Source organism: Poecilia reticulata, chromosome 22, assembly GCF_904066995.2.
Source record: "Poecilia reticulata chromosome 22, P_reticulata-male-v2, whole genome shotgun sequence".
NCBI lineage: Eukaryota > Metazoa > Chordata > Actinopteri > Cyprinodontiformes > Poeciliidae > Poecilia > Poecilia reticulata.
Window position 1 is genome coordinate 3,144,208 of NC_088851.1, and position 13,897 is coordinate 3,158,104.

The following is a 13,897-nucleotide window of genomic DNA, read 5'->3' on the forward strand; positions in this document are numbered from 1 at the left end:
GTGTGTGTGTGTGTGTGTAACTGTGTAAGAGTTCTGGTTAAGTCAAAGGTTATGCTGTGTGTGTGGCAGCTGCTCACCTCCAGGTGACCTGTACCTGTTTCGGAAACAACAAAGGTGAGTTTGTGTTACAGCCTGTTATTACAGTCATGTTGAGGGCTTTGTTTCTCTGCTGAACTCTTCACCTCTGCCTTATCCATACCAGTCACACACACACACACACACACACACACACACACACACACACACACACACACACACACACACACACACACACACACACACATATAAAACTGTACCATGCTGTTCTATTTTTTAAAATTATTTTTAGAACAGCACAGATTGTCAGTGGTTTTCTGTCCCAGTCAACCCAAAGCTCAGCTCTAACCACAACCCTGCACATCACGTTCTGAGACAATAAACCAAGACTCAGTCTTTAAAGGGGCAGTTTTCCAGGCACACAGTGCCTTTTTTATAGAACAATCAAGGAACTGTGTTACCTTCAGTTATTAGGAAAATGCTGTCTATATCATTTATGACACAAATTTTGATGTCATAATTAACATCTTGAAAAACTTTAAAAAGCCCGGCTCTTTCTGAAACTCCTCTATTAACCCTTTATCAACGATTTTACCAGCTTTGTACTGAGAAGTAGCTCCTATAACGAGCTCAGCTGATGGTCAGGTGTTTGCTAATTGCTGCTGGCTAGTCGGAAGGAGCTGAGAGGGAAAGTCAGCTGTGAGGCGGAAGCTCAGAAACGTGGAAACAGCTGCGTCCTCGAAGGCGGGGCTACGTCCACTCAGGCGTTTTGCAGAAATTGTTCCCATGGAGATTAAAGGATTTCTCAAACATGCATGAAAGAATCAGGTATGGTTTTGATGAGAGAATCACATGATGACATAATGTAAAGTTCAAAAGAGTCTATTTTATATTACAGTACTGCCCCTTTAAAATTAAGAGTCCAGTTTAACTTTATTTCTAAGAAGAAAAGTCTTCCTGTTCAAATGATGTGTTGTTGCTTTTTCAATAAAGTTTTGGAAATCAAACCTTTTTTAAGATGTGCTTGTTTAAAACATATACCAACGTTATTTTTCAGCAGAATGTTACCATGTTTTTCTTCAACATCATGCTGCTGCTGCTGAACATCCTTCATGCAGTGACAAATCAAACGCTGTAGATTCAAACAGAACAGGTTCCTAAAAGTCTTACAAAAATAGAAACATTCCATCACAAGAAAAATCCAATAGCTTCTTTTAGTTTTATTTTTTATTGTATTTTTGACACTTTTTTTTTCCCCCCAACCGTTATCAACAACAGCATACAGAGGTAATCCCTGTTCCACTAATTTCATTTAGCAGCGCCTCGTCCTGCTCTGCTGCCCCATATGACCACATTGTCCAGCTCAGCAGGCAGAGCAGAGCTGACAGCCTGGTGAGATGCTGGCACCTCCTCTCAGTTCTGTCCTCAGGATTAGAAGACAGGGAGAGGCGTAATATTTACAACCTTTACATGTTTAATACATTTTGTGATTCACCAGTTAAAGTGCCATATAAGTTCAGTGCATTTATTACAGTGAAGCAGCTAAATGCTGCTAACTCAGCAGGTCAGGAGGTCAGGGCCGGCCCTCCACCTTGAACCTTCTCGATTATTTATTTATTTTTATTGATTATTTATAAAATCAAGAAAATTATGAGCCACCCTGACCCTCCTCTTCATGAGACAGTCTTGGGAAAACAGAGTCTTCTGTCAGAAGCTTCTTCAGATTCACTGTAACACAGACTGCTACAAGAGATCTTTCCTGCCATAAGCCATTAGTATCTACAATAACTCTTTGAGGAATTAGAATTAATATGAGTTACAACAACATTTAATTGTCTTTGGGATTAATAAAGGATTTTTGAATGTGAGTCTGAACTCACCATCCTGATGTCTGGCAGCCTGAGGGATTCTGGGAGCTTTTTCCAACAGGAACATGGGTTAGAAAATACAGGAAGATGATTAAACTATTTACTCAAGGCTTCCTGGGAAAAATGTTTTCACTCTGATCAGGTGTCACATTCACATTTAATTCATTTTGTTGATTTACATATTCAGTTGCTTATTTTAAGCAAAGTGATTCCTTTCTCTGGCATTGAAGATGTTGTTTGTGTCATATCCACAGTTAGTTAGTTAGTTAGTTAGTTAGTTAGTTAGTTAGTTAGTTAGTTAGTTAGTTAGTTAGTTTAGTTAGTTGGTTGGTTGGTTGGTTGGTTGGTTGGTTGGTTGGTTGGTTTAGGATCTTTCATTACATGACTAAAACAATTTTTTATATCAAATAAAAACAAAACAAATGACATGGTCAAAAAAATATGTCAGAAAACATGTAATTTTATGTTAAACACATAATTAATTCTGGGGTAATACATTCATTTCACAGCCACAAACTTACATTGTTTGCTGTCCTTAAAATTTTTTATTAATATATTTAAATATATCATCAGTTGGTATTTAATTCCAGAGTTGCATACTACAGAACAACACAGTTATTTTCTGTACAGTAGTTATCAATCTTTAACATTTGGTTTAAAAAGACATCTATTTTTAATAGCATGCCTATTAAAATGAAAACGTGTATTTTAACAAAACAATATATTGAAATACAATCCCAGGAGTTCTAGTTTAAACAATATTTAAAAAAAACACAAAGTAGCTTAATCTATCTTTAACAGGCATCCTAACATGTGCATTTTTCTAACAAATGTAGAATAATGACAACAAAGTACAAAGCGAACTGCTCCACTAAACTTCACTTTATCCAATTGAGAGATTATTCATCCATCCATTTTCTAACACTCTTGTCCCTTCGTGGGGTCGGGCGGGTTGCTGGTGCCTATCTCCAGCTAACGTTCTGGGTGAGAGGCGGGGTCACCCTGGACAGGTCGTTGCAGGGCAACACAGAAACAGACAGGACAAACAACCATACACACACACACACACACACCTAGGGAGAATTTAGAGAAAAAATTATTCATATATTCTGTAAATCCATTAGAACAAACCATAGGACAGTGGATGAAGTAAGTCCACTGGAAGAGGTGCAACAGTAAACTGCTGCCACCAGATGGCGACAGAGCTAACAGATTACACATCTAGTTAAAGTAGAGACATTACCGCAGGAACAAATAAGTCTGTTTTATTATAATTTCATTTTATCTATGCAACAAAATTTCACCATAAAAGTAAAGGAATTTATGGAGAAGGTAAATAATTCCAGTTTAAATCTATAAAACGCATTTGATTAAAATTCAAATAAATCAAGATCATTAGTTCTGGATATTAAAGGTTTAAACTGGATACCAGTCGATTTGGGGTTGCAATAGTCTGATCTGGATGAAGTAAATACATGAAACACTTTCAGGGATTTTCAGTCAGACGGATCTATGCAGCAGCAGGCCTCATATGTGTGATCACACAGCAATCCTGTGTGATTGCTGCATAGCTATCACACAGGATTGCAATCACCCAGGGATGTTCATCCACATCCCTGACGACATGTGGACAAACATGTCGTCAGGGATGAGACCAGAGAAAATTAAAGTCCAGTATTATTGTAGTAAACACGCACACCAGAACAACATTAATCTCAGTGGAATCCGACTGGCGAAAACAGATGCCATTACTGCCAACGTCGTCAAATGTTCCTTAAAAAACCGAATAGTCCTTTAATTTAGCACTGAAAAGGAATCTACAACTCAGATGCTAACTTCAGTCTCATTAGGCTCCAGTGATGTACTGTATGGCTATATTCAGTAAACAATAGAAAATTTGCTTCTTTTTTTAAGTGCCCGTGTTACACCCTAAAGTTATAGTGTCCAGGGTGGCCAGCCACACGGCCCGTCAAAAAGTACTACTGTCCATTGGTCCAGACAGGCTTGAAGTGGAACTGTGGCAGACTTAGAGAAAGTCATTTGAAAGATTTTAATACTTTTGTGTTGCTCCACATTTCAGTTCGTTTGAATCGACAGTAGGGTTCAGATATTATTACAATGGTGCTTAAGCCAGATAACCTTCAAAAGTCACATGACATCCCATTTGACAAAGCCTGTTTTGGAGGCGAGGGGCAGCATTTTATTTCTGAGTTTACAGCCTTTATTTGATAGAAATCGGAAAGGAAGGGAAAAGGAACTCGGAATGGCCGCGTCGAGGTTTAGAATTGCCCCCGCTCTAAACAATACGCCACGCAACGTCGAAGACTTTTCTTTTTATTTATTGACACTAATTGTCCTTATTGAATAGTAAATTGACAGGAAGCAGGGTGGAGAAGACACGCAGCAATGACCAAATGACCCAGGAGAACCGCGTTGAGGACGAGCCTCTGAACATGGTGGACGTGCTCCAACCGGCCGCCCTGTGATAAAGACAGTCTGAGGGGAAACATTTCCTGTCTTCTTTAGTGCAGGGCTCCAGCAAACAGGAAGCCATTTTCTAAACACATCCCTGTTTTGTAGAAGACAAACACTTGTGAAAATTTGATTATGTCGTTCCTGATTTTTGGCCTTGTTATATTTTCACCATTAAACTCACAAAAATGTTTGAGCACCCTGATGTTGAGCACCATGGATGTTAGGGATTCTGTCTTTTCCTCCGTCTCTTTTAGCCTCTTTTATCTGCATACATCCACACACTGCAGCTTACATAACCATGTTTACGTGTGACTGCCATCAGTCATATGTAAACAGACTGAAACTGATTAGGTTACCCTTTAGGGAGGGTACAGATTGCAGAGAAGAATAAAAAGCTAAACTCGCTACAATCTGCCTCACTTGGTTCCATCCCTGAGCTCAGTGTGGTCCAGCGCTGGACGGTGAATGGAACTCTGGACCTGTTCCATTTGTCTGACATGTAACATTTGATCATTTTTCGGCATTAAAGCCTGTTTTCATATATAACCAAATCTCATTATTTCTCAAGGTAATTTACACAGAGGGGTTCTGGTCGGGTCCTGAAACTGGTTAACAAACCTGAGAGTTTTTTGTTATGAGGAAAACTGTTCTCTTTTTGACTGTTTGAGAAACTGAGCAGACATTTGAAATAATCTGAGATGCAACAGAAGATTTTAAAAGCAAATCTTTATTTAACAAATAAATCACAACTACAGATAAATTTAGTTGAGTGCTGCTTTTATTTATTTATTTTTTACAACCATTCAAAACAATTCAGTTTCAGTGTAGTTTATTTTTAATTCCCCCATTTCAGATTCAGTTACAGAAAAACATACAATAAAATCATTTCAGTTCATACCAATAAGGGAGAAGTTATTAGGTAAGATGATTTTAAAGTTATATTTTGTAATTCCGTAAGGTTTGAAGGGGCAGTATTCAGGCACAAAGTGCCGTCTTTCAGCACAATTAAGTAACTGTTACTGTCAGAATGCTGTATATATAAAATATGACTTACAAAGAACTTTAACTTTGCAATTTGATACTTCTGTCTTTTTAAGAAGCTTCTGCTCTTTCCGATACTATACCTACAAGAAGTCATCTTAAAAATGCTCCTCCATTGTGCTGTTTACAACTGTTCTTTGTAGCGTTGCACTGAGTAGTAGTTCGTATGATGAGCTCAGCAGACTCCCAGTCTGGAGGAGCCGAGTAGGAGAAGGGTACTCTGTAGAGCAGAAGCTTGGTTCGGGGTTGTAGCTTCAATGAGGATCTTAGGTAGCGCTTTGTGAGAGCAAGTGTTTATACAACCCCAATGGTTGCCATTGGAGATTCACGGATTTCTCAAAGATGCGTGAAAGAATCAAAGCAACACTCCAGGTATGTTTTTGATGAATGAATAACATCATAACATGATGTAAAGCTCAAAAAAGGTTGATTTTACATAATACCTCAAATCAAAAAGCTCTTTAAAATGTCTTCAGTGGCATATATAGGACTCCTTGTTGTTTATGGTTTGGTCTTCATCTTCTTGCGCCTCTTTAAGCAGCATTTTACCACGCCAACGATTACCAGTATCACCAGCAGCACAGCAACCACAGCCAGTACAGGGATCAGGATGTGTGACAGTGACTTCTTGTCAGATGTAGCTGGTGCTACATCCTGACATGAGGAGTCCTGCTCATCGGCACAGACACACCTGTAGGAACCCTCGGTATTCTGGCAGGTGTGCTTGCAGGGGTTCCCGGTGCTGCACTCATCCACATCGACGCAGAACCCTGAGTCGTCTTTCTGGAAGCCTTTTTCACACTTCTGGCAGATGATGCTGAAATTAGCAGGGGAGCCATCCAGCACTCTCCAAACTGCAGGAACTCCTGAACAGAACAGGTATAACTTTACGGCAGACCAACACTCAACCAGGATTTTGTTGTCGTTGCTGGAATCAGCCATCAGGGAGCGAATGCTGTGATGCTTGAGGTCTTTGGAATGCTCACAAGATTCTGGCTCTGATATCGAGATGTTAGGACGGAACGTTGCCAAGGCGGGTTTTGATGTTGTCTGGCTCGTTTTCAGCTGTAGTTCAGTATACGCATCGCTCCCTTTGCAGATGAAATGGTAGTGGGTTTTACAGCTGGTGGGGATTAAACCCCAAGTAACTTCTGCCTGGACATGCTGTCGCCTCAGAGCCCCACATAAGAGCCCTGCACAGGTCAGCTTCGGCTTCTCCAGCCATATGATGGCGCTGGCCTCCTGGCTGCCGTTCTCTACCCACTTGAATCCTCTCAGAGGTTGTTCATCAGTACTGCATCCGTTTTTAAGCTTCCTCAGCCCGACCCAGACGGTGGTGTTTTCCTGAAATGACTTTGACTTGTTGAGAAGCTGAAATATTTCCTGGAGCTCTTGTTGGGTGGCCACAGAGGGCAGAACACCAGGACGGCAGTTCATCATGGCCTGGTCAAAGGAAGCTTTGCTGTTGCTCAGACTGTATTTGGTGTGTGAGGACAAGTCGGTGGAGACATTTCTCAGCAGGAAGACAAACATCCAAAGGGAACTCCACCAGCAGCAGAGCCAAAATTCCATTTCCTCAAGCTCCGCCCCCTTTGGTGATGATATCACTGTCAAAATAAGCAAAATTACTTATTAAAGCCGTGATGGTCAGGAATAGGACAATTGGACAATTAGTTCCCGCAGTTTTATTTACAACTATTTCATTTGAATTCTTTTTTTTTTTATATGGCACAATTTAACTTGAGGCACTTTACAAAAACAAAGTAATTTCAGTTCAACCAAATTCATCCTAGTCATCAAACAGAGCATTAAGTTCAATTCATTATTTAAATTAGCTAAAAAAAAAAGTTACTATCTAAGGAAACCCAACAGATGGTCCAGAGCCCTCCTGGACGAGAACAAAGCAACAGGATCCAGACAGCAAATCCCTCGTACTGAGCATGCAGGTAGGGTTCTGGTGGGGAGGAAAAACTCCCCTTTAACAGGAAGAAACCTCCAGCAGAAGCAGAACCTGGCTCAGTACGAACGGTCGTCTGCCACAAGCAGGTTAACTGAGTGTAAACAAACCATTTCAGACCCAGGTACCATGGAATCATCAACCATCTGCTTATTCTTCTTAAGTATTTCCATAAGCTATGAGGATGTAAATTCATGAAATGACTCATTTAACTGTTTAACTGAAATGTATTTCAGTAACTATTCACTAAATGAACAACACACAGACCTTTATTCCTGTTAATTAGGATGATTTTCTCCTTATATTGAAAACACATTTAAGATCGACACATTAGATCAGACCAATAAGCATTTTTAATACAGAAATGTTTAAAACCTGTTTAAAGGTTGTCTTCAAAAGATATTTTTATCTGATAAATGAGCCTGAATGTGGATTCTAACTTATTGAACATTTGCACATGTTTTGTTATCGTGGTGTGTTTTGTGTGAAGTGATGTGGAACTTTGTATAAGTGTTCATGCCTCTTTAACATCTGAGTAAAGTTATAGTGATAAAGTTTATTGGGGATCACGATGTGGATCAGGACAAAGTAGATAAATATGTAGGTGTTAAGATTTTTGGTTTGTTTCACAAATAAAAAAAAGTCGCATGCATTTATATTCAGAACTTGAGTCAATACTTAGAATATGTCTCTACTAGCTTTATACATCTAGAAAGAAACCTTTGCCCATTATTCTTTGCAAACTTTAGAATTTGAGCTCTTTTTACTTTTTTCTATAAAGGATCTTGTCTACAGATTTTCCTGCTGAGCCGTGGATCTCTGGTCATGGCCGGTCAGATTAGCTGAATTTAGGTTTACAATGTTTGGACTGGATGATCAGTTTCTAAAAGCAACGAAAAATTCTTTCACGCTCACTTTACATCATTTCCTCACGTTATTTGTGTCAATGTAAAACAGTTTTCTATGCTGAAGTTTTACTAAGAAGATGTCACAAAAAAAACCAAAAAAATACCCAGATGGAATACAGAAATAAAGGAATCTGTATTCCGTCTGGTTAATTGGTCTCTCATACCGTTAGTTACTCTTCCAGGTTTTGATTCGGTTGTTTCTTTTCCTCCTCCTCTCCCTCTTTCTGCTCTGTTTGTTCTCAGGTTATTGTCTTCTCTGGACAGCTGCTGGTGTCTCCTCCACTCTTTACAGTTTTATCCTCCTGAATCTGAAAAAAACAACTCTTCTTTCTTTCCACTTCTTCCAGTTTAGCTCTTCTTTCTTTCTTCTGGTTCCTCCTTCACAGTAGCTGTGCTGGCAGATTTCTGGCTTCACTCCCCCACACCCAGCAGCCCCCTGTAGCCTCCCTCTCTCTGCTCCAGGACAGGAAGTGTGTTGGGTCTTGATACGGTCAGCTGTTTTCCTGCTCAGGGACGCCGTCAACTAATCAGAACAAAAACTCAGACATTCAGACCAAAACCTCGGCCTGTGATTTAGTATCTTCTGAGCTGAAGTAATTCCCAGTTGAATCCTGGGAAGTGGACATGTGACAGCAGCAGGTGGGTTTTCCTTAATCTCAGTGGCCACTTTATTAGATACACCTGTTCCATTGCTTTTCAACACATGGGTTTAACAAAGGACATGTCCACTAATAGATGGTGTTAATGAGATGTCGCGTGTAGAAGTGCAAACAAATCAGTTTTGCGGCAACTTTCACGTTCCGAGTGTCAGGACACTGTGGAGGACACGTCTTATCAGCGTTCTTTTATTCTCTTTAAACTTGCTCACAGCTCGGATTTGAACAAACAGTGGAAAGGCGCAGGGAAGCCGATAGGGTAAGTGGTGACTTAGGCATTTCCAGGCGGCGCTGTGCAAAGAATGTCAGGAAGTACTGCCGTGGAGGGGAAAGCCATTTCTGACAAAGGTTTTCTCATGGTTAGAGATGTAATGGGCGTGTTAACGCGTAGCGCTCTGAAGGCTGCAGGGCTTTGACATCATAGCAAAACTGGTAAACAGCATCAGCACTGAGAGCCAGCACACAGGAGCACCGTTGGAATCACTGAAGACGCCTGGAACTTTTACAAAATCACATATGATTTTGTAAAAACAAACTTCAGTGTATTTTTTTGGAATTAAATATGAAAGATCAAAAAAATGTGGAGGGTGTTTCCAGAGGGAACATGAATGAGGATTAGACTCAGGTTTAGAGAGAAAACACAAAGTTCCATCAAGCATGGATGGAACTTGATGGTCGAGTATGGAACGTTATCAGGAATAAGTTAAGCAGCTCCAGGTGTTTTAAAGTTGCCTTTGATACACAAGTTAACAGGAACATCAGACTGTAGTCTGTTTTTCAATCTGTCACCATTTTCTATTATTTTACCACTGTGATGTAATGATTTTCCATTTTGCTCGTTTGTTGTTTTACTTTTCATTGTGATCATATGAAGCACTTTGAGCAGCCTTGTTGCTGAAACTACAGTCAAATAAAATTGTCTTGCCAAAAAAAAAATATATAACCACCAGGACAGTTTACAACATATACAGCAATAAATGCTGTTACTTATGTTTATGTTCCAGAATTAGGTGACAAAGTTAAAGAGGAATTAATTATTGAAAAAGGGATTCAGGCGTTGTCTTTAAATTTCAGGAGGGGGCAGTGCAGCTTCACCTTTCATCTCATGATCATTTTCATATCCTGGGTTAAATCTGAAGGAAAACACAGACGTCAGTGGCTCTCCACAGCACAGCTTTACTGCAAACATGAAACACACAGAATGACAGGAATACATGCATTCACTTGCCTGGGCAAAACTCTTAGTGTCTGAATTGAAAATGGGTTTTTAAAGTTGAGGAGAAGACCATAAACTAGTTCACATAAATATAAACAAACACTGTAAAACCAAAACAATAAGGGGAAAAATGGCGGCTGTATGTTTACTATAAAGCAGCTGCTTGAAAGTTTGTGAAATTAGTCAAATATGGAAATATAAACCAGCAATACATTCACTGAAAGACTCCAAGCTGGTTTCTATGCTGCTCACAGGTTACAGTTGGAGTTTTTGTTGGATGTCACGCTGGCAGACTCTTTAAGAGTCTAACTTAAAATGTTTGGAACATTCAGATGAAGCAAAGTTGACACACAGAAAGTCACCAGAGCTGCTTACTGCTCTGCAGGCGCGGTCCTGACCTGCCTGGGTTTAGATTAGATGAGAATTTTTACTGACTGGCGCAGGAGCGGCAAAATGAAAACAAACTAACAAGTGGAAATATCCTGGACCTGCTGCTGAAAGTAACACTGACAGAAACGGAGTGCTTGTTGCTCGGTTCAGGCAGCGAACGCATGCACGAGGCGGGGTCAGGCGGGGTCAGGCGGGGTCAGGCAGCGCTGGAGACGGCCAGCTTCTTCAGGTGGTCCATGAACACCTGCAGGCTGACGTCGTCTGTAAGGATGGGAGCCCCGGACTCCTGTGCAAAAAACAAGCCCCGTCAGCGTTTTGTCTGATCGGCTGAGGTCAAAGGTCACCGGCGGGGTCCTTACCTGGCCCCAAGCGTACATGTTGTTGTGAGTTTGAGAAGGGTTGACCTTGGAGAGCAGGAAACGAGCCTAAAAACATACAGAAGGTTCTGCTCAGTGTTTCCATCACACAGACACACCGGGTCAGGACAGTTCTGGGTTCTTCATTATGGATTAGTTTTATTTCATTGTGACTTTTTCTTTGCCTAGTTCAGTTAGTTTTAATTCGTTTTTAAAGTGCGTTTGCTGGTTTTTATTGTTAGTTAAATATTGCTTAGTTTCACCTTGGTCTTTACTAAACTAGTTTTAGATTTTTTATATTTTGGTTAATATTTCGGTGCAGAATTTAAAAAGGTCAAAGTATTGCACTGTGATTATGTATGCATGATGAAGACAGAGCAGAAGAAACCATTTTCAAAAAATGTTGTCAATTATTAAACAACTGACTGGTGTTTTATATCAACATTTCCTGTTGCTATTTTGCAGACTAGCGTTAGCGAGCCAAAAAAATCTGGAGTGCAGTAATCTATTTCACATTAGCTTGAAAAATATATAGATTCATAAACACAAACACGAAGGATATTATAGTTAGATTTTCAGTATTTTCTTTAGGTAGTTTTATAAACGACAATATAGTTCCAGTTAGTTATAGGTTTTCCACATTAATTGCCATCTTTACTTATTTCAGTTAACAAATGTATCTAGATTAGATGCTTATCTAATCTAGAATAAAGTTCCAGAAAACTGCAAAACAGCCAAAATACTGAGTCATTATAAATCAAAGCTAAAAACCCACCTGCTTAGTTTCCTTTGATTAATAGTAATTGAAATGTTAATTCATATATTTCATAATTATTATTCTTGATGATGGCCTATAACAAAATGTAATGCTTGTAGCTTGTTTCATAATTGTTTACTATGTTATATTTTCATCATGTAAAGCTCTTTGAACTGCCTTGTTGCTGAAATGTTCTATAAAAAATAAACTTGACTGGATCCACTGGTGAGAAACAGTTTCTTTACTTTTGCCGTATTAACCAGTGGAAGAAAACTTTTTATTTTTCAGAAACTCTGAATTTATCTTTGTTTATTTCTAATCATTTCAAAGGGTTTTCTTTTGTTCCCTTCATGACCTTGAACGCCTGTGTTAGATGCGAGTCTGTGTGAGTGAAAAGCGGGGATGCGACAGCGCCCCCACCTGGCTGCCGCCATGCTCCGTGTCGATGTATCTTGGCATGGGGAAGCGAGTGTGCAGCAGCTCTTGAGCATCGTCCGCCGGAGCCTGGAGGAGGTGCTTAAAGTTTTCATACTCAGGCATGTCCTGGTAGCCAGCTTTCCTCCACTGAGACACAGTCTGAAAGAGACGGACGCTTACACACACATTTGTTCTAGAGCCAACACACACACCTCCTCCAATTAGCTCGTACCTCTCCATGGTAGATAACGATCTGGAAGAAGGTGTCCATCAGCAGAATTCGGTCCGGCAGGATGCTGCTGCTGTCCAAGAGCACTGGCTAAAACACACACACACACACACACACACACACACACATGCACACACACACACACACACACACACACACACACACACACACACACACACACACACACACACACACACACACACACACGCACATACACACACACACTCTTATCAGTCAGCAGGTCAACAACATTAAAGCTCCCTGTGCAGGGGATGAGGTGGAAAAGCATCAGCAAACCCTGAGCTAGAATGAAAGCAGTCCACAACGAGACAGTCTGTCCAGCCGGACTGTTAAAAGCAGGACAGATTATTTCCTTTTAGAAGCAGGAGAGGGAGGAGGAGCTACGCCTCAAAGGCGGTGCTAGATCCATTCAGGCATCTTGCACAGCTGAATGGTTGCCAGGGAGATGAAAGGATTTCTCAACCGTGAATGAAAGAGTCAAAAAAAATCCTGATGATTATATGACAGTATAACATGATTTACAGCTCAAAAAAGACTCACAAGAATAATATCTATCATCTGGAAGCTTATCACATCAACGGATCTGATTTGATGGAGGCCTTTGAGGGACATAATGGGAGCCCTCTGTGAAACAGAAACTTGTTTTAAACGGTAAACTGTGAGGCTCGTTACCTCAGGTGGGCCGTTGAAGGAGTAGGCATACAGCACAGGCTGGATCATGATGAGGGCCTGGGTCAGGTCCTGCCTGTTGAAATGGTGTCGGTAATAGGAACTCTCATCAGGACTGTTGTTGAACACCTGCAGGAACGGGGAGCGCCGCAGATGGAACATGAACTGGAAGGAAGAAAAATAAATAAAAGACATTTAGGGAAAGCAGGACAGAACAGCTGGGCGGTGACGGTTAGGGCGACATGCAGGTCACCTGAGGGTAGAGGGAGAACGTCTCCGAAAATCTAAAGGAGTTGGGATCGTCCTTGTGATAGTCACCAAACTTCTGGCACTGCACACAAACATCGAGCAACAAGAGGTTAGATCTTGTTGTTTTTTAAATATTTAATTAAAATGCGTTATTATGTAGACACCGTTTCCTACCAGTCTGATCAGCTGTCTATCCAACCATCGAAGCACATCAGGTCCTTCCTCCGTTTCTGCCCGGTAAACCGCCAACCTGGCCATCAAGATGGCTGCCGCCTCCTGGTCGAACGATGCCGCTATGCTCTGGATCTGAGTCTGAGCATCAGCCCAGCTGAAAGAAAAATAACGCTGTAAATAGACACGTACACAACGCACAACACTTGGAAATTTGTGAAGCTGAATGTGGGCGACAAAGGGATGCAAGAAAATAATATTTTCATGACAGCTTCTTATTTTCTGTCACATCTGAATGAGAGGCTCAGGCTCTTGAGTTTTTAAAACATTTTTTCTTGTTTATAAACATACAAAGACAGACATGAAGTCTAATATTAGTAATATTAGTACGTGATCAGATTTCCAATGTTTCAGTTAGCATGCTTCACTCATGTTAGGACAGAACTAAGGACGCACCGATCTACTTTTCTACTTCCTATAC

The 13,897-nt window shown here is 40.5% G+C and overlaps 2 protein-coding genes across 3 annotated transcripts in view; both read right to left on the reverse strand.

The window, feature by feature from the left end:
• Positions 1 to 5,131: 5,131 nt before the first annotated feature.
• Positions 5,132 to 8,883, reverse strand: clec14a (C-type lectin domain containing 14A). Its single transcript, XM_008398710.3, has 2 exons — positions 8,450 to 8,883; positions 5,132 to 7,027 (listed from the first exon to the last, which is right to left on the reverse strand). The coding sequence occupies exon 2, from the start codon at positions 6,990 to 6,992 to the stop codon at positions 5,922 to 5,924; it is 1,071 nt and encodes a 356-aa protein (XP_008396932.2). The 5' UTR covers positions 6,993 to 7,027; positions 8,450 to 8,883; the 3' UTR covers positions 5,132 to 5,921.
• A 1,214-nt stretch (positions 8,884 to 10,097) lies between these two features.
• Positions 10,098 to 13,897, reverse strand: part of sec23a (Sec23 homolog A, coat complex II component) — a 20,287-nt gene continuing 16,487 nt past the window's right edge. For both annotated transcript variants that reach the window (XM_008398713.3, XM_017302632.2), the window contains exons 14-20: positions 13,420 to 13,573; positions 13,250 to 13,327; positions 13,000 to 13,161; positions 12,310 to 12,396; positions 12,081 to 12,236; positions 10,907 to 10,972; positions 10,098 to 10,833 (exon numbers count right to left, since the gene is read on the reverse strand). In XM_008398713.3, the coding sequence (XP_008396935.1) occupies positions 10,744 to 10,833; positions 10,907 to 10,972; positions 12,081 to 12,236; positions 12,310 to 12,396; positions 13,000 to 13,161; positions 13,250 to 13,327; positions 13,420 to 13,573 (793 nt within the window). In that variant the 3' untranslated portion in view covers positions 10,098 to 10,743. The remainder of the gene's footprint in view (positions 10,834 to 10,906; positions 10,973 to 12,080; positions 12,237 to 12,309; positions 12,397 to 12,999; positions 13,162 to 13,249; positions 13,328 to 13,419; positions 13,574 to 13,897) is intronic.